The following is a 21,139-nucleotide window of genomic DNA, read 5'->3' as shown; positions in this document are numbered from 1 at the left end:
GCCAATTAGTTTGTACAATCATGTAAGTTGCTTTGTTCGTGCATCTCTTACAATTTAGTTGGAGTTGAACGCTCTACATAAATCTGAATTTGGCAACGCAGCATTTTTTCAGAAGTTATTTACCCATGTCAAATTAATGTACCAATTTTTAGCTTTTAATGTTTACAATTTAATAGCAGGGTATGTTTATTTGTTAATTTTACTTGTTGTTTTACATTAGTTTTGTTAAAAAATAATACACATTAGAAAAAAAACTTGATTTATGTTCTATCATCGTTTGATATTCGTTTAATTAAGAGGTTGTTTACGTTTCCGGTAATGTTGGAGTTTTTGGCGTTACAGGTTTTAAAATTAATATGTTGCTATTAGGCTTGTTGAGTTGCTGCATTTCGTTCATTTTGGCTGAAGAGCTTACATTTGAGTTACCAGACAATGAAAGGATGTGCTTCTATGAAGAAATCGATAAAGGGCAGAAAACAACTGTGGAATTTCAGGTTAGGCAGGAAACACCCATAACGATTACATCAAAGTTGGTAGTCGTTTGTATATGAACTTGCATTACAAAAACTCGTTTTTTGAGGATTTACAATTCATATATTTTTTATATGGATTTGGTGTAGGTCGTCGAAGGAGGTAATTATGACTGTGATCTAGAGATAAAATCCCCTTCTGGAAAGTCCTTATACAAAGACATCAAGAAACAGTTTGATTCATTCACATGGACCACAGACGCCAAAGGAGAATATGAGATCTGCTTCAGCAACGAGTTTTCAACTTTTACTCATAAAGTTGTGTACTTTGACTTTCAAGTTGGCGAAGAGAAGCCCTTGCGTCCCGGAATGGAGCAAGTTTCTGCCATGACATTAGTAAGTTATTGCGGTCAACAATGCTTTTAAGTATTTTAAAAATTATGCCAAATGGTTTCATTGAAAAAACTTGGAGAAAGTTTTACAACTGCTTAAATTCTAGAACAGAGTATCTAGCTTTTGTTTCGAGCTGTAACCAAAGTAGAATGCAATCAATGTAAAAAGTTCGCAATCAAATTTGTTGACACGAAACCATCCACTTCTTATTATTATTTTGTTATTCATTCTTTCATTGTCTGCAGTTGATCCAATTCCAATACTTAAAGCATTTAGGCCGTGAGTTGGGACAATACATAGACAAAACAAGGTTGTTCTTCACCCATAAGACACCATTTTTCCCAATCTTTATTTATCTTAAAGGTTGACTTGCAACAAAATTCACATTACAGTTATTTGGTATCAAAAGATTCACCACGTCTTACTCTGTTGTGTTGTAAGTGCCAAATATTTGGAAATATGGTTACAAGCTCTTAAAAGCTCAAAAACGAAAAGCTGCCGTAGATTGGAATCTCTTTATTTCGATGACGTAACCACGAAATTTGGTTATCATCTTGTCACATATGTTCTCACGTGAATTGAAAGGCCAATAAAAAGTTCAATATAAAACTTGTTGTAGTACTATTTTATGACAAACTTTTATGACCATTTTAAACAAATTTTCATGGTTTTTTCGAAGACCCCGTATCAAATATAGACGCTCGCTACTTTACAATTTTGTTTCGGCATTATTCAGTCGTCAAGTCGTAATCTGATCATGTGACCCAATACTTCGAAAATAATTTTTGCAGCACTTTTCGATTATCACAGGTGACCAACAGGCTCGTCATGATTATCAGACTATAATATGTAGGGGAGACTGGTGAGGGTTGGGCCACGTTACAGTTTTTTGACAACAGTATCAAAGCAAAATCTATTACAACAATAATATCTTGTCTTAGGGTAGATTAAGGCGTGCTGCACATAATTTAACCAAATATAGTTGCAGAAAAGATTAAAATTTTGAAAAATTTAACTTTACGCAAATTAATTGAAACAGTCCAACTCTCCCTCGTGTTGGTGAGTGTTGGGCCAGCTTTCGGGAGAGTTGGGCCACACTGTAAATACTAGTAAGATTTTAAGTTTAAATCACTTGCCATCTAAAAAGTGAATGCAACAAGACAAAATTTCCATAAAGCATATATTTATTTATTGTACATGATAAATGCTCAAGTCAATGTCAAATATTACGGCCTGCACACATCTGCTTGACCCTCCGACACTCGTCGGCATGCCTAGGAGGAGCACCACTGCATCAGCCGTTACTTTGTTGTCACGGTCTTCAACAGTCGGGTAAATGAACTGGGCTGTGCTACCTGGTTTCCTTCTCATGAAGTTAACAGTTATATAACGATCTTCAATTTTTTCTACAACACCAATGTAGAACAATTCTGTTTTCCGTTGTGTCTCATACCTAACCAGGACATGCTCTCCAACCTACAGAGTTTTCTCATTGACTACAGTTGACCTAGCATTCTCTTCTTCTGAATACTCCTCAGAATCTGTCAAAATGGTTGACAATTCACTTTCGGAAGTCTCCGACTCAATTATCTGCTGTTTCTTTTTACATCGTTTGGCAGGTTTTTTCTTTAACTCTCTTTGCCTGCTCTCAGCCGCAATCAGGTTCTTTTCTGGAGTATCTGTTAAAATGGCGGTTTTCCGGCGCTTCCTTGAAGTTTTTGTTTTGCGTGCTGGTGCTTTAGGAACAGGCATCAAACTCTGGGGTGTTACCTTGATATTTTCTGGTACATGATCTCTGGTTGGGGTTGGCTGCTCAACCAGTACTGGCAATTGATCAGGAGACCTTATGGGTATATTAGGTGGGGCTTGTGTGGGCGTTGGTATCTGAGCAGGCACTTCTAGCAACTGTTCAGGGAGCCCTACGGGTTGGTAGAGCGGGCGATCTGTGACATCTGAAGGCAGGTAAGCATCATCTGGAAATATGTCACTGTTGAGAGGAGAAATTCCGGTTGCATGAAATCCAGACCTTATGTTTGCTGGTGTGACAGCCACAGTGTGAGCTCTTGCTGTTAATTCGGCTATTTCGTATATGGAGATCTGACGCCCAGGATGGTTCCGCAGCCAATCATCACAGGCTTTGTTGTAGCACCGTTTCATAGGTCCATACACAGCTCGGTCTAAAGGCTGTAGGCGGTGAGATGTGTGCGGAGGTAACGTTAGTATAACAATACCATTTTCCTTGGCTGTGTTTATTGCTTGTAGCGAGACATGAGATTCGTGATTGTCCATAATGAGAAGGATTGGGCGGTCTTTGGAGCATCTGGTTTGGCGTATGAAGAAAGGTAAGTATTGCTCGGAGAATATATCGCTGTTCATCCAACCAGATTTGGCAGCTGCAGCTTCTGATCCAGGAAAAGCTCCATTGAGAAAGGCTGGGTTGACTTTTACCCGAGGAAATACATAAAATGGAGGAATAGCAGAGCCGCCAGCATTGATTGCACATACAACTGTTACTAACTGTCCTCTCCCTCCAGAAGTTATAGCACCAACTTGCTTCTTTCCAACCTGACTAACTACTGTAGATGGAGCCTGGACAGTTGTAAAGCCAGTTTCATTAATATTATATATGTCTTGTGGGGAAAAGTTGAATCTACAACGACACACATAGCAAAGAAGATAAAGACCTTCAGTTCACCAGGTTAATTGTCACAAAACAGAAGCTGGACAGTTGATGCTGTAAAATCTCTTTAATTTAATCGCTTGAATATTTATGAGATTACTTGCAACCTATGTAAAATAAACTACGATAAATAAAGATTATAGTATATTAGGTCTATTACCTTTTACAGACATTTGTGAGGTTAGAATAGAACTCTCCAACTGTAACTCTATTAAAAGCGGTTGATCTGGCCATTGAGGTAGCCTCAGGTTTGCGGCATGACAGTCGATGTCGCTCCTGAAATCCTTTAAACCATGCTTGTCCTACAATAGTTTCATGTAGACTATAGCTAGTATGACAATGCTCTGTTTAATCAGTCCAATCAAAAATTTAGTTTCATTTATTAGAAAATGTAATAAAGAAATTTATGTAGAGAGATAAGAAATGAAATTGATTTTTTATCAAATTTACTAAATATCAGCAAGATAATCTTACCAGCAGATCAATTTGTTGTCCAAGATTCAGGCATACTAATGTTGTTATGCATAGCAAACTCGTAGGCTAGTGCTCTACACTTACTAGGAGTGAGACCATGGTACCTATTGTCCAAGTCTCTTATGTGGTCAGCTAGAGCTTTCTCCATGAATGGGGGAATAGTGAGATTGAGATTCCGGCATTGTTGGTAGCCCAACTGGTCAAGCGTTCTTGTGCAGTCATATTGATATACCGCTGTAATGTTGTTCTGGATACATTAAAGTGTGCCGCTGCACCTCGAACAGACATTTTACCATCCTTCACCTGTTCTGCTGCTTTGGATAGTCCTTCTTTATCCACAACCCTATCGGTTTTCCTCTTATACAGTCTGCCCATAATTTACTAAAAAATAATTAAGAGCAATCATCTAAAACTAAAGTTTGTTGCTTAGAAAATAATTTATAAAGTGCAAAGTGAGAGTTAAGCCACTAAAGTAAGGGTTGGGCCAATGGCCCAACTCTCCCATTTCAGATGACCCAACTCTCACCATTTCCAGTTTTAAATTTTGACATGAAATATTGAGAATTCAGAACAAAGCATGGCTAATTTTTTAATCTGAAAAGATACAATATAGTTACATGCATCCACAGATAAGAATGTTAACAACATAATAATACAACTTTTGGTGAAATTTTGTTACATTTTTCAACTTGCTAAATTTACTTTTAGTATGAAATTTTAAAGTTTTGTTGATTCTACAGCTTACCTTTGTCATTCAAGCTTGGCCAACATGGAAGAAAGGAAGTGACATCATACCTATTAAAATACTTTGTAAACAAAGCCATGCGGTTGTTCATTCATTGTAAACAGCCCCTGGCCCAACCCTCCCCACTGACCCAACCCTCACCAGTCTCCCCTACTCCTTCGAGCTAAAGTTAAAAAGTTTCACGATTTTTTACGGTAAGTTATAAGATATCAGTGCTAAAAGTGACAGCATTACAATGACGATAAGACAGACGCGTAAGAACAATAGACATAGTTTTATTGAATGCATGAAGTATATTTGTGAAAATATTTCGACGAATAAGGTTGCAAGAAAGTGTAAACAGAAACCTTCTCTCACAACTACATCACATTTGAGCCGTTTTGGAAAGAGAATCCAAACTACGGCGATCTCGTGCGGCTGCGATTTTCTGTTCGTTTTTGAGCTTTTACGAGCTTGTAATCACATTTCTACATATTTTGCACCTACAACACAACAGAGTAAGACATGGTGAATCTTTTCAGATCAAATAACGGTAATGTGAAATTTGTTGCAAGTCAACCTTTAAAGATGGTGCCTGAGAATAGTGGCCATTTGGTGCAAATAATGAAAAATTAGTCAGCCATCAAATAAAAAATACAACATAATTTAAGTCTTATTTGTACAGGTTATATATTGTTGAATGGATGATAGACAGATGTATTATAGATGACACGGAACGATGCAGTGCATCGTTCCTTCCGCTAGCATTATTCATTGGTGAAAAAGAGAAATAGTGTTATACACTGTGGCTATTTGTCGCAGGCACATAATTGGCATTATTTATCACGACTGATCCAATAGCACCTTGAATGCTGAAACTGGAAAATTGGCCCCTTTTATACTTTAAAAATTATAGCTCTGGTTTGCGAATTTTTTTGACTTTCCTATGTATATACCACATGGTGCAGCCTGAGCTTGATTTGCATTTCGTTAATAATTTTATGTTAATGTTTTATGTCTCTGCTGAATGGATTCCATGTTTTGTTCAGTTTGGCAGAGCTCGCTAGCCATGATTATTTATAGCTGTCGAATTTAGCTCTAGCTACCAAAATCAAATTAAAAGAAACACTGGAGCTCCATGAAACTCTATGAGCTCTATGGTAAACCGAATGAAAAACAAGATTCAGTTGATGTTACTGCCTTAGGATGAGTTGGAAAATTCTATTTTATCGGTGAAACTAGAAAATAATTTTTTTAAGCTGAATAGTAATTTTAAAGGTCGACTTGCAACAAAATTCACATTACAGCTATTTGGTGTCAAAAGATTCACCATGTCTTACTCAGCTGTGTTGTAGGTGCAAAATATGTGGAAATGCGATTACAAGCTCTTAAAAGCTCAAAAACGAACAGTTGATCGTAGCCATCACGAAACCGCCGTAGATAGGAATCAGTTTATTTCTCTGACGTAGCCATTATATTTGGTTATTGTTTTGTTGCAGAATGTTCTCACGTGAATTGAAAGGCCAATGAAAGGCTCATTATGAAACTTCTTGTAGCACTAGTTTATGACGAACACTTCGGGTCTTACCGAAGACCCCGTATCAAATATAGATGCTCGCTACTTTGCTGTTCCGTTACGGCTTGGTCTAATCGTCTTGCTGTAATCTGATCAGGTGACCCATACTTTGCGAATAATTTTTTCAGCATTTTTCGATTATCACAGGTGACCAACAGACTCGTCATGTTTATCAGACAATGGTATGTACTTCTTCCAGCTAAGGTTAAAAAATTAAACAAATTTTTACGGTAGATTTTGAGATATCAGTGCTGAAAGTGATAGCGTTACAATGATAACAATGAACAATAGACATGATTTTATTGAATGCATGAAGTATATTTGTGAAAATATTTCGACGAATGAGGTTGCGTGAAAGTGTAAACAGAAGCCATCTTGTACAACTACATCCCAATTGAGCCATTTAGGAAAGAGGTTCTAATCTACTGCGGTCTCATGATGGCGGCGATTAACTGTTCGTTTTTGAGCTTGTAATCACATTTCTACATATTTTGCGCCTACAACACAGCAGAGTAAGACATGGTGAATCTTTTGATACCAAATAACTGTAATGTGAATTTTGTTGCAAGTCAACCTTTAAGTTTTATAACTTGCATTATCAGTTGTTATGGATGATGCACCTTCTGTTTTAGATGGAAACCTCGGCAGTGACAATACATGAGAGTCTAAAGGAAATTGAAGATTACCAAACACATCATCGACTTCGGGAGTCCCATGGTCGAGCTTTCGCGGAGGAACTCAACATGAGGGTGTTGCTCAGAAGTGCGGTGGAGTTAGTTCTAGTAATCTTAACTGCATTGGTGCAGGTCTTTACTCTTCGTAGGTTCTTCTCTGACAAGAGAAATCGGGGAACTTCTTAACTTTTTATCCAACCAGGTCATTGAGATACATCTCTACTTTTGAATTGGTTGCATTCCATGCTTAGCTTTAGCACTTGTAGATGGTTTCTACTTTTTGAAAAACGTTAAGTTCCAGTTCTGGTCACAAAGATTTGGTCACATTTTGGGATAGACTTACGTCGCTGATGAATCCGTTCAAACCCAGTTGGATCCATTATTCGGAGTTAATTTGATTTTTTGTTACTAATTCTTTAATTTATCCATATATGAAACTGGTGACAGTTGCATAATTACCACACAACTATTGCACATCCTCCATTTCTATTTATAGTTCAAATGTAGGAGTTATTTATCCTTAACCATTTCTAGAAGTCATTTAGCTGTTCCTAGTCTTGTATTCTTGTTTGTGTTACAAGTTGGTTAGGGTTTACAAGTTTGTCAGTTATTTTAGCTGTGTTATATATGATATGGCTGAATTGTTTATGATAAGTTAATAAAGCTAGCTCTGGTTGAGTGGAAACAACTCCTTGCCTAGAATCCTATTACGATTACATGTCGATCTAACCTGACAGTTGAGGTGACACCCAGTCTCCCTGACTTCAATGTAAGATGTATTAGAGCTAGCGGGTCACCTGCCGATCAACTAATAATTTCTGAGTTTGCATTGTAAGCTTTCATTCATTCTTCCTTCGATGTCACAGAATAAGCTTTGTTCACAACTAGAGGAACCACCGAGATGTTGTCTTTCAAATTGCTCTTTTTCAAACACACAATTGACAATTTTTTGAAAACTAGCTATGCTACCCGGTGTTGCCTGGGTATTAGAAATCGGCTTACACACAATGAGAAGTAATGAGAGTTGCCTGCAACTTGCTATTAGCCTGGCACATTACTAATGGATAGTTTGAGTAAGCTTACTTATAAGAGCTACCAGCTTCTTGTGACGTTACGCTATCACCCTGCGTAGTAACGGAAAGCCGTTACGTATTCACTCCCATATACAGTGTAGCTACATACATCGCCTAAAAAATTTATCAAGCTGGTGTGGCTGAATTAGTAAGGCGTCGATTTGGCGAACCGGAGGTTAGATTCTTTATTCCAAAATTTTAATAGCTATAACTATTACAGCTATTACAAATATATATATACACACCATCATTGATAATTATATATTAAAATTGCAAATGGCTGTCATAATGTATGTTTATTAGATAATTGGCAAGGCAAATGAATGCAGAGACCTGTTAACCTTTTCACAATCTATAACTTGTACCACCAGACAGATCTTGTATCAAGAAAACATAATGCGCTGAGGTGCTCTGGATGATGGAGCTACGCTGGGTGCATTCTCAGGGATGCCGTACAGGCTTGTCATCATCCTAGACATCATGTGTGGCTCATACAGTGATTGCGTTACAACGCTCCTGTCCAATAAAATCAATGAATCACAAGCTTGCTTTAAAAGTTCTGTTAGGCCATTTTCAAGTAAACAATATGTTAACATAGTGCTGCACGATATCTTTGCATGTACATTCGATTATTTGGTCTCAAAATACATCGAAAAATATCGAACATTGGAGTTGCCTTCTCTCGATATGTAGTGTTAGACTTCAATATTAACGATATGAGAGGATATAAAAATTTACTAATATTGGTTAAAAGACAGGAGTTGTCCCCTCTTTACAATAAGAAGAATAGACAACTCAATTTTGGCAAAATAAAATCAGCCGATATTTCGATAAAATATTGGCTTCGATATTCATATCGACTTGAAAACTGACCAAATATGAAATCATCCACTGAAATATATCGTCATATTGAATTATATCGTGTTATCGTACAGCACTATGTTAACAACAGGTGGTTAAACAAACATTGCCATTCATGCAGAGCTAGCAAACTCCAGTTCATTGGAAGGATTAGTTATCTTATACCTGACTGAAATTTACATGGATATTTGGGAGTGGCTTTAAAACAAGTATTTCCTCGATCAGTCATTTGATGATAAAAAGAATTGCATGTGATTGTTCATAAAATCCTAGTCTAGGTTTTTAAATACTTGAACCAGTTTTGTGGAGTACAGATTTTTTGCTCAGTGTGTGCAGAATGTGATACATTCACACAGACCCTTAAAATGTTTAGTGGAACTAGCGTAAGACTTGACCTTCACCGACATACTTTCCGTGCATACCCAGAATAATATTCTAGCATAATACAAGTAAATAGTATTTTACTCTTTTAGGAATCTACAGATTCATTGTAAGATGATGTTATTAGTAGAGATCAAAGAAGATACAAGAGAAGTTACCTTCGACCACGGTTTATTTTTATTCGATAAGATATGTGAGATATTCAACTATCAGTTGTATGTATGGGTGTTCTAGAGGTGTTGTTCTATTCAAATACATATCGACTCATTAGCCAGTTGCTGTAAATAATAACACCGATACTTTTTATGCATCACCAAATGACTGGCCAAAAGAAGCAACTGTAGTTCAGTGGTTAGGACGCTGGTTTATGATCAAAAGGTCAGTGGATCGAGTCTCATAAGGATCGTAGGTGATGTTAGGAAGGGTATACAACCACAAGTTACATGTAGATCGTTGATGACCAAACCGGCTCCCTCCTTTGCAGCATGGATGAGGAGGGTGACCAGCAACCCTGCAGAACTAGAAGGAAAACCTGACCAAAAGTGGAGGGGCTCATCTGCAAGCCAATGGTTAGCTAATCTAGAGACAGTGTCTTGGTAAAAAACACCCAACTGAAGGCTATGGCAAACCGCCGTTGAAACCTGCCAGGTACAGTCATGGTTATAGGGAGTGGATGAAAACCAAGATAGCCAACAACTCCACAGTACCATGGTAATTGAAAAGAGAAATGAATGATCAAGCCCGTCATTGTTATTGGAGCCATGGCTAAATATGCGTGTGGACATTTTAGCCAGTTGTATGAAAACTGATGCTTCAAATGAACTAAAATTTGGCAATTTTGCATAAAATACTGCTTAACAACCTGATGTTAATAGATTGTTTCTCCTGAACTTGGTCTAGCTAGGTGAGTTTAAACTAACTTACATTAATACCCTAGGACACTTATGTATTCGCCTCATCTAACTTTCGAGTTTTCGCGGAGTCATCCTCTCGCGAAAATTTCATGAGCGAAACTAAGCTGTCACAACGAACGAGCGAAAACGTGGAATTAAATAGCTTTGTTCATTGATAATCCAAGAAACAAATGACCGCAAGCAATCAAATTGCATTATCGATCTCGGCCACACAATTCTACCTGCGGTTCACAATTACAAACTAGTCCCAAATTGAAAATTTTTTTCTTACCGGTGAACCGAACCTGAGGAATCTAATTATGTTTGTCCCACTGCATTTATTTTCACATCACCATATTTTCGCACTTATCAGAGCTGCGAAATTAAGTTGCAGCAAAATTTTACACTGTATGCTACTCACGAAACTAAATACTAGCGAAATCTAAGTGTCCTAGGGTAGTGCACATAATATGCAGCAAAGTGAAGGTTAAAACACTGCAGATAACTTGTGGCCAGCTAATATTCAGATGCACATAAATAGAAATAATTTCAATATTATTGATGTTACTACCTGAAGCCTTTGCGAATGCTCGGGTTTACTGTGCATAAATTACCTACTAATTTATGCACGTTTATAATACCATATTTGGTTTCACAAGTCCTTTATAGCAACCTCTTCAACTTGCGCTATTCGACACTGATTATTATCCTTGAAATGTGAGTGTTCGAGGCCCATGAACATGATATTCGAACTCCAAATTTCTGAGGCGTAGCCACAACCAAAAAGTAAATTTTATTAAAAATATAGCCTTGACTTATAGATTAGCTCACCCTGACCGAACATCCCTGGAAGGATGTCTTGTGTTTCCTTCCTTTCCGGTCACTGCCAGTCTGCAAATATCAAACTTGTGTTGAACCCCTTGAGCAGGTGAAAAGTGAGAGAAAGTACAAGCTAACAAATTCTTAACATATTCTAGTATTCTATGACAAATGCAAGAAACATTTTTCTCCAACACCCAAAACAATTTTACTGCTTCTAATAATTGTAAAGGCAACAGTTGTCTATATTCATTTGAAGTTATCGCTACATGAAATATTGCTAGCCCAATCACATTAATGAGGACAATTTTGTTAATTTTATGCTTTTTGTGCTGTTGTTATGCCTTGAAAATGTTATGCTAAAATTGTTTACAAATAATGTTAGAGCAGTAGTAGGGTTCTTTACTCCAGAAATATCAACAAGTTTGTCATTTTAATAGATACATTAAAATGGCTTTTTTCTAGTACATGTATTTGTCGGGTTAGTTTGTCCAAATATTCTACAGTGAATAGACTGACGTACATTTATTTCTCTGTTTAAATAGTGTGGGTTGAGGCTACAGCAGTCCCTGAACGTAACAAGTGTTTCTTTTAATCAGCCCTGACAGCTGCACTGCCCTACCCGTGGTCTTTCACCAAGTGCTGCTTAATTGAAACATAAATAGACGAAAAACTTTGTATAATTTACTTATTTGCATCAGCAATTTTCCTAAAGCTGAAAATACAACCGAACTAAGTGTTAAAAGCAGATTACATTGAGAGGATAACTCACATTGTGGCATGGCTAACCTACCTGACTAGCATCCAGTGTCTGAGAACACCTTGTAAAGAAGCCAAACTATAATGAGAAGCGAACACATCGTTTCGTGACTTCACATTAGTGTTGTATTCAAGTTCTAGACGTCTAGCGAGTCGTTGAGCCACTGAAACAAAAGAAGACAACTCTAAAGAGCCTCAAAAAGTCAGTTATAATAGCACATGTGACAAAATGGTCAACCGAGCTGCTAAAGAAAGCCCGTTTTAATCAGATATCTCAAAACACTGATAATATTCATACTTTCCGCATAAAATTCTGGATTAATAGGTTGACATACACTGATTGACACTCTTCAACAATTATGCGCATGATTATAAAATAATTTTCAAACACACACCAGGAGACTTAAACCCCTATTAGTCTTCAAAGTTTGTAGTAAGGAACACACCATCACTTGATAGAGTCCAAAGATGAGAGTTGTCTCACCTAGCGAGAGAGTTATCCGTCCTAGTCTTCATTTCAAAACTGTAGTCAAAGGGTTCGCAAATCAAAGCCAAGCAAAAACTTGCTCTGTGAGTTAATGAATCCACCCAAGCATCAATTAAACTCGACTCACGACGGCAGACATAATGAGAATCTGCTTATTGATCCATCTTTGAATGTGGCAGATCCTATCACATAAACCAGAATTACCCTGCATCAAACTATGATAGGCTCCACACAGAGAGGCCACACAGAGAGACCTGCAAGTGTGTGTGAAGATACTACCTCATACCACCTGTGAGACATTCGATGTGATAGCAGAGGAAGCACCGCCGAGCCTGATGAACTTGAAGGTACCCCAAGATGTTCCAAGAACAAAATTTAGAACCGTAATGTGAAGCTAAACGCCCCGACACTCACTGAGCTCTTGTCTGATCATTGAAAGTGGCTCATACCAAAGACAATAGTTTTTTTAGGAACTGATGTTATGGTGGTATCTGTTGCTAGCTAAACTCCTTTTTAAAAGCATTCAAAAGAACAATAGTTAGTGTTTATGTGTAAGGCTGTAAGCACAGTTGTTCAGTTGGGGTAATGAAACAAAAGCGTTGCGACCTTTGTTCAGCAGACAGACGAATAAGCCTGTCAGCTAATCACCCAAGAATGGGTTTCTATTTTACAAGCAACACACCACCAGGTTTGCCAGTATGGAACAGTAGTGTGGTGTATATGATAGAGTACAAGGAATGTGCCACAAAATCTAAGTCTGTGAGAAACATGCTGATGCCCAAATCAACAATGAGCTCAGTGTAAAATTTCCTGGTAATAATATGCTCTCTGTCGAAAGCAATAAACAAGACTGCTACCATCAGATTATTTTAACCCAGAAAGGCAGAGCCTATGACATAGCAGATGTAGAGCTGTGGTTCAATTTCTGCTGCCAATCTTTATTGATGTTATGAATAGAAGATTTCTTGCAAGTCTTGTTCTAGCATCAGAGTTCCATTTACTAAATGAAACTATCTGAGGTAAGTAGAAGGTAGCTCCAGCTGCTGGACTTTTAAATACAAATCACCACTCATTAATACCAATGCAGTAATCGACACGCGAGAAGAAAGCCAACCATATGCAAAAAAGAACAAACCAAAAAACAACAAAAAATAAAGAATACATAACAAAAATAAAGAACAAAACTAACAGCTTAAAAGACCCTTGGTAAATGTATAGCACTTGCTACTCCTTGCCAACCAAGATGGTGGGAATGTCCTTGTGATTCTATTGAGACTTGGTGATACCAGAAGCAAGCTGATCAAGCTTGTATGTGATACAATGTTCATACAAGTTAAGAATGCATTGGAACCACACGCCGTTGAAAAGGGCCTCTCAGGCAACAATGCTGCTCTCCTATTATTTTAGAATGTCAGTACCACCCTCGAATGAGAAATATGACAGTCACTGAGAAACTTATAATGCCCTGATTATGTGATGATGGTCTCTTGAGTCTGCTGGTTCACACGGATAATATGTGTAGTGCTGAATTCATGAAGCTGACAGACAGGTGACCACAAGCATACTTGCATCGATTGATGCATTGGTAAAGTGTAACTCATAAGCTCGCTCATTTTGCTGCCCTGAATGATTAGGTTTCAGGTCATGTTTCTGATGAATTTAAAGGTGAGTTTTGCAAATGCTGGTTTAGTAGCATTTAAAAATACAATACCATGATAAGCTTCAGCAGAGGTTTAAACTGCAATATATAAGTGTAACTTGTGAATTTCGCCTTGCATCCTTTGAATACACCAACTAGTGAGGCTTGAGCGAAACTCGCTGCTTTGCAGCGAAATAACCTCATGGTTCCCTAAACTAGCCAGTAGCTGGCTAGGAGTCGTGGGTGACTGACTACTACTGTGAGCTATATCTTTAGTGAAATATTTGAAAAGCGAGCAAAATTTACAACTGTTCAATTCTTGTGCTGTAATCACACTTGTTTCAATACTAGAAAACCAACACATGCAAAATCTCATACTTTTAATTTCACCTGAAAGACTACTTGTCAAAAACTTTAGGTTTTTCGTAAATAGATACACGTAGAGAGTAACTTTATTGATGCCGTCTAAATTAAACCATGAGACAAAAACAAAGATAGTAATGCAAATTATGTGAATTGAAAGAAATAGCTTTATTTACATAGACTTATATCGTGAAACCTCAACCAATGCTCTACATACGAGTATTTTAATGCATTACGTATAAGTATGCAAATATTTGTCTTGATGTAGGTATGTCAGTGACTTTCAACATTTGACATCTAAAATTAGATGAAACCTACACCTTGTAGGTAAGTTGAAATGTTGGTAGAAATTGAAAATATAATATAGAGCTGATAAAACCACGCGTTTACAAATAATATATATATAATATAATATAGAGCCAATAAAACCATGCGTATACAAATAATATATATATAATATAGAGCCAATAAAACCACGCATTTACAAATAATATATATATATAATATAGAACCAATAAAACCATGCGTATACAAATAATATATAATATAATATAGAACCAATAAAACCATGCGTATATAAATAATATAGAGCCGATAAAACCATGCGTATATAAATAATATAATATAGAACTGATAAAACCATGCATATACAAATAATATATAATCAAATATAGAACAAAAAAAAACATGCATATATAAATAATATATAATATATTATAGAACCAATAAAACCATGCGTATACAAATAATATATAATATAGAACCAATAAAACCATGCGTATACAAATAAAGGTATACGCGTGGTATACCTTTAATTAATAAATAATACACAGCGTGAGTTAAAATAAACTAAGTGGTTTACTGTACTTCCATAAATCTCTATCCTGGAAAATTTATCGACACACACTAAAATTTTCTTCACAATGTTCAAAAACAAAATAACGGAAGAATCTCTTTACTGCATATAACTTTATAAAATTTAGCTTTTTGTACATAATTTAAGTTTTTCATTTTAAAATTTCTTTAACAGTTTTATATTATATGTTTATTATTGAATATTTACTACTGTTTTTGGTGATCTGAAGAAATTACACAAAATGTGAAAAGTTTTTAAAAGTATATTTGCTCCAAAACGTGAAGGTTTCGACATATAAATCATATATCTACTTTTATATAAGTAATATATATACTAGCTGAAGGCCCAATGTTGCACATGTAATAAAAAATTAACCACCCAAAAGAAGTTGAGTAACTTAAGCTAGTAACTTAAGCTAGTAACTTAAGCTAGTAACTTAAGCTAGTAACTTAAGCTAGTAACTTAAGCTAGTAACTTAAGCTAGTAACTTAAGCTAGTAACTTAAGCTAGTAACTTAAGCTAGTAACTTAAGCTAGTAACTTAAGCTAGTAACTTAAGCTAGTAACTTAAGCTAGTAACTTAAGCTAGTAACTTAAGCTAGTAACTTAAGCTAGTAACTTAAGCTAGTAACTTAAGCTAGTAACTTAAGCTAGTAACTTAAGCTAGTAACTTAAGCTAGTAACTTAAGCTAGTAACTTAAGCTAGTCTCCACTATAATAAGAACTGTGAAGCTAGTTTGATATTACGATGCGTCGTGAAGTTACGCATCAGTTATGCTAGTATTTTCACAAGTGCTGCATAGGTATGCGCACAATTATTCACTGTTACAGACAGGAAGTCTAGTGGATCTTTCTGCAAACCTGGAAGTTCTGAGTTAGAATCCAGTGCAAAGTGAATATTTCATTTTTAAAACTTCATCGTTATAACTGGACATCCCAATGACAAACACTGAGATATATATAGATAGTGCACTTACATGTATATATACATATATCTATATATATATTTCTCCAAGTATGTCTGTGGATCTGTCATTCCAGCTATAGCGCAGGCTGATTATTTTACCAATGCAGCCACGCATTACGATGCCCCAGTTAAGAAACATTTTTCGTAAGGTTCGATTACTATATCTTGGGTCAATGCCAATTCTTCTTTCGCGGACAATTATATTGTCTCCATATCGTCGTATTGAAAGTTTTGATGGATAACTTCTGGTGGAACAATAACCTTTTTTATATACACGCACACTTCTATGCAAGAATTGTTATTATTAATTCTACATAATCAGGATTTTTATTTTGTTTTCTCAGTTCGTATTAAATGTATCATTACCGAATCATTTCTTATTGTAATCGTAGCAAAACAGACTTCATTTAGCTATTACTTGCTAATTATTTCTCATTTACATCTAAACCCTTTTATAGTAATTTAAATTTTTTAATTTAGCTGACCTGCACGAAACATTTTCCTCATGATACAAAGTTTGAAGGTTATAGTTGTTTGACAAAGTTTGAAAACCTTTAAAGTTGTTTTTATTTTCTCTTAATTTATTTCAATTACACAAAATACTTTTCTCATAATATGTAGTTTGAAAGTTAGAATGGCAAATGTTGTTATATGTTAAATACAAATGAATTTTCTGACCAAAGAATTTTTTATTACCCGGGCAACGCCAGGTAGCACAGCTAGTATTCCTATATAACTTATAAACATAATATTACAACAATTAACCTCCAAGGTTGAGGTTTTCTCGTATGATGTACTACCAGACCAGCAGAGGAAATTTGCAGTCATCAGGATTGAATCAAACTGTCACGTAGAAGGAAAACAAGGAGATACAAATCTAAACTTAATTTTGACATGAAAAAAAGTGATCACTACACAGAGCTTGGTAGAACTGTCGAATCTAATCTTGGTTGGAACAAAAAGGTTTGAGTGGTGAGGACAGTGAGCTCAGTACCTTACAACATACATTGCAGTCTTCTTTTGTATTTCAACCAAAGAATTGCTTCATAGATCGCCTCAATCTTTCTCGGTTTGCTAAGAGGAGCTTCCGTGTTTTCTGCCGACTTTACCTCCTGTGATTTTTTTTCCTCTTTACTAGTGGGCGCCGTCACTAGAATTTACAGATGCATTTGAGATGGTAGAAAAGAGTGTAATGAGCATATCACAAGAAAACCTGATGTACCAATTGTGTACTAGCACCAAGTTTTATGAAGTTTGACACTTAACTGCAGAAAAATTAAAACAGACTTCAATCGTATGAGGCTATGCGCAACGCTATGAGCGATCAGTGTTAATCGAAAAATTTTTCATATTTGCAAATGATAAAAAAGCCTAGTTATTCAAAACTTCAATAAGAAAATTAACGAATCGATGTGTCTAAGAGACATACGAATTTCAAGGGTCGTAAGAATTTTAAGGGTCATAAGAGTTTTGCATCGTATAGATGCCAAACCATTTCGAAGTTAGAAAACTTGTAAAAATCTTAGTTGGCATAAAATCTTTAGTAGATATGAGAAGTAGGAACAAAAAATCAAGTTTTATTGCCTAATCCATGGCCTGCTAGAAAAACAAAGTTTTACATTAAAATTTATTTGAACTGTGATATGGAAGTAATGGAGCTACCTACTAACCTAATGCAGAGATTGGCGAAGGAGTTTCCCGATGAGATGCTCTCCATTTAAATACAAATACCAGAACTCCAATGACAAGCGCCATCAGCACAACTCCACCTGTAGCCGAGCCTACGAGCTGTGAGATGTAGGAAGGGTTTTTGCTGTACCCTGGCAAAGCAAACATGATAACAACAATGCGCCAGTAGCGTGTCAGTATAGCAACGATTCCAACAGAAGCATTTTTTGAGGCACACATTTTGTCAAATATATGAGCGGACATTTATCATGTAATGAGGTGAATAACTAGTACAAAAACTAGCTTGCCGCTGAGGTCATGGTTCTTGCTCAAGGAATGTGATGAACCCACAAAAGAAAAACAAGACATTATAATTTGAAATTCAAACGACAAAAACCATATGATTAAACTTTTTTACTGATACGATATTAATAATCTTTCCACATCGTACCAAGAATGCGGACACAGTGAACCCTGATTTTAATACGATACTACATCCAGGACGGTCAGGTCCAAACGAGTTTAGTCCAAATCGTTGTAGCTCTTATATAAAACCAGGTGTTTCAACGCTGGCAAGAACCCGAGTAAGGTAATCAGTAAGAACCCAAGTAAGGTGATAGCCCGACTTAAGTTTATAGCTGCCCCCGACAAACCTGCCTCAACTACCTGTAGGTCAGATGCGTGGGCTTTGAGTGGTCGTGTCAACCTGATTAGATTTACAGATGTGATTTTACCAGCCCTTACTTGGAATATAAAAACCTTGACCCGTCAGTAAACTACGTAGAATATGTTACTGTCTACATTGTCGCCACTAGTCATTGCTGCGTCCTTCATATGTCCTACCAACTGTATTTATGCAGAGGATCGAAAATATGAAATACGCACGCAGAAGAGGCATAAATTAGAATGATTGCATATGGACAAATCTACAGATATGGATATGATGTAATAAGTAAATGCGAACGATAAAGTGTATATTTTATAGAACATATGCAAGGGTAAAAGAAGTTAGGTGGTGTAACATAAAAGTAAAACCTGTTATTAAGTGTGTGTATATTAAGCAAAATTTTATTTAAAGTTAAATTTAATTTCTCTCTCCCTATTTGTCTGCCCACACCTTCAGTAGCGGCTACTATCTGTCTCAAAGGTAAGAACTCCATGCAGTGATGTATGTACACAAGGCCACATTTTATTGCAGAGCATAACCACTAAATTGGTATTCGTTACTTTAATTCGTTAATTTATGAGCGTAGGTGGTGAATCAGAACAATTAAAAACATGTTTTTTCATTGTAATACCCTGTTTTTAGGAGTTTTTTGCAGGAGGGGAAACGGATTGAGTTGTATTTAGTTATTTTATGCAGGAAAGATTGATTTGAGATATGAATGAATTGACACACGAGCTCGGGTCCTAGAACCTGGTTCTTTGAACCTCAAGGTATTACAGTGCAACTAAAGCCGGATATCTATGGATTCTTGCGTGTTAAAAATTTGTCTAAATCTATGTACGTATAAATATGATTTGAAAGTCTTGTAGTGGAGAAGAGACTCCCCTGAATGCATAAAGTTAGTAGGAAACCTACGAGCAATCACCCACTCAACCATCGGACACTGTGCAGGTTTAGACGCCCCTGAAGATAACTGCGCAGCATATCGATTGGAGTCATATACTTCTATAATTACTCTTAGAGTTGCTTCCCCTCCGCTCATGTCATCATTAAAGCTTACAAGCAGCCGTGGCCTACAAAATTGTTGAACAATCCATTAAAAAATTATAACTAAAAGAAAATTCAGAATGTTGTAATCATGATCAAGTTTCATTGATTTTAATCTTGAAACTTTCTGTCAATCACATCACCTCAAACATCAAAAACAATTTGCAAAAGCAAGTGATAGAAAAATACTAATACCATTTGATAAAATCTACAGAAAGTTCATCTTCAATCTAGTTTTATTGTTGCTGGCAATTTTTACTCATAATTATTGCAATTCATATGGTAAGCAAATGTAGAGTTAAAGTCAGATTTGTAAGTACTTTTTCAGTAATTCTTGAAAAGGACCTTGGCACACTTCACTATGAACAACGGTACCAACTTGAAACTCCTCAGGTCTAATCAGACAACTTGCCTTCACCTCCGGATCTACAGCATAGACATAGGTTCAGATGCATTACACGTACAACAGGGATGTTGTGTGTGTAATCACATGGAGATAGAATATGCCTGCTTAGCATTATTACTGTAAGCAGATGTAGTGCATCTGAAGCTCTTAGCTAGGAATATCCGAGTCCAGTGGCAAAGGAACCTCGATGATTAAAAACATGAAGATGCGGAGAGCAATTTAAAGTTAAATGTCTTTTTTGTCGCAACTAGTGGCCATTTCTGTCGCAACTAGTGGCCTATTTTGGAAATAAAACCCCTGTTTGCAGGTCAGAGGTTCGAGACCAACAAACCACTGCTGGTCTCATGCTGTTGTACTGAATACTAAACATTTGTTGATATAATTTTGCTGGTAAAGTGAAATGGTCAAGTTTTTACAATTTGGATGCATGAAAGCAAGTTCCTGAAAACATATAAAAATTCCACCGTGGTTATGGTCCTGATTCATAAAAAGACACTGTTCTAAACGAGTTAGTTCGTTAAATTAGTTTAACACGCTGGTAAAAGCATGTTACTTTGTTAGCTACAATTAATGTTAACTAACACTTAACATAACAGCGTAGTACATAGATCGATTAATAGACACTGGTTTAGAGGTCAAGGTCATCACATTTGTAGTAACCTAAAATGGGTACCATAACTCCATCTAGCAGAACTCTGATTAGCCAGAAGCACTACTGGTACTTCTCTACCAACATGCTGAGCAAAGACAACATTTTATATTTTCATCACAAACCTATGCGAGTTGTAGGTCAGCAAATTCATTATAATTAAGCTAGGCTTAACTGCTTTAAATACAAAGGAGACACTCCTGAAGTCGAGCGAAAATGTCATGATCTGTTACGACATTATATATTGTTAGTGAAGTACCTTCTACAAACCAGAGCACTTGATGTGAAAAAATAACCAAAACAGGACAGGAAGTTGAGGAACTATTGTCACTACATACATAGCACAATAAAACAAAGACAAACAAGCGTTCGCGGGAATGCGACTAATATAATTATTAATAATTATAAATTTAATTAATAAATATTATAATCCTTTATAATTGATTTGAACATTGGTAACAAGAACAAAACTCAGTGTAACCGCTAGAGACGCAGGGTTGGCCAATCAGATAGCTGTAAACTTACCAAGAAGAGTTATCCACTCATAGCCTCTGAGCTTACTAACCAGTAGTACCTCGAAAGTGAGATGTTTTTGTTTTTCCGCTGATGTGAGA

The 21,139-nt window shown here is 36.3% G+C and overlaps 1 protein-coding gene across 1 annotated transcript; it reads left to right on the top strand.

Moving 5' to 3' along the window:
• The first annotated feature begins 302 nt into the window (after positions 1 to 302).
• Positions 303 to 7,679, top strand: LOC137399461 (transmembrane emp24 domain-containing protein 7-like). The gene is made up of 3 exons (XM_068085590.1): positions 303 to 494; positions 621 to 866; positions 6,950 to 7,679. Exons 1-3 carry the CDS (start codon positions 357 to 359, stop codon positions 7,175 to 7,177), a joined length of 612 nt encoding a protein of 203 aa, XP_067941691.1. The 5' UTR covers positions 303 to 356; the 3' UTR covers positions 7,178 to 7,679.
• Positions 7,680 to 21,139: the final 13,460 nt, after the last annotated feature.

Source organism: Watersipora subatra, chromosome 7 (genome assembly GCF_963576615.1).
Source record: "Watersipora subatra chromosome 7, tzWatSuba1.1, whole genome shotgun sequence".
Lineage (NCBI taxonomy): Eukaryota > Metazoa > Bryozoa > Gymnolaemata > Cheilostomatida > Watersiporidae > Watersipora > Watersipora subatra.
Note: the sequence above shows the minus strand (reverse complement) of the source record. Positions and strands in the feature narration are given on the sequence as shown.

What these genes read in the sequence shown, in the direction of transcription:
- LOC137399461 (XM_068085590.1), top strand. Translation starts at nt 357, where the DNA reads ATGTTGCTATTAGGCTTGTTGAGTTGCTGCATTTCGTTCATTTTGGCT. An exon ending in AAACAACTGTGGAATTTCAG is followed by an intron (nt 495 to 620) that starts GTTAGGCAGGAA and finishes GATTTGGTGTAG; the next exon opens with GTCGTCGAAGGAGGTAATTA. An exon ending in AAGTTTCTGCCATGACATTA is followed by an intron (nt 867 to 6,949) that starts GTAAGTTATTGC and finishes CTTCTGTTTTAG; the next exon opens with ATGGAAACCTCGGCAGTGAC.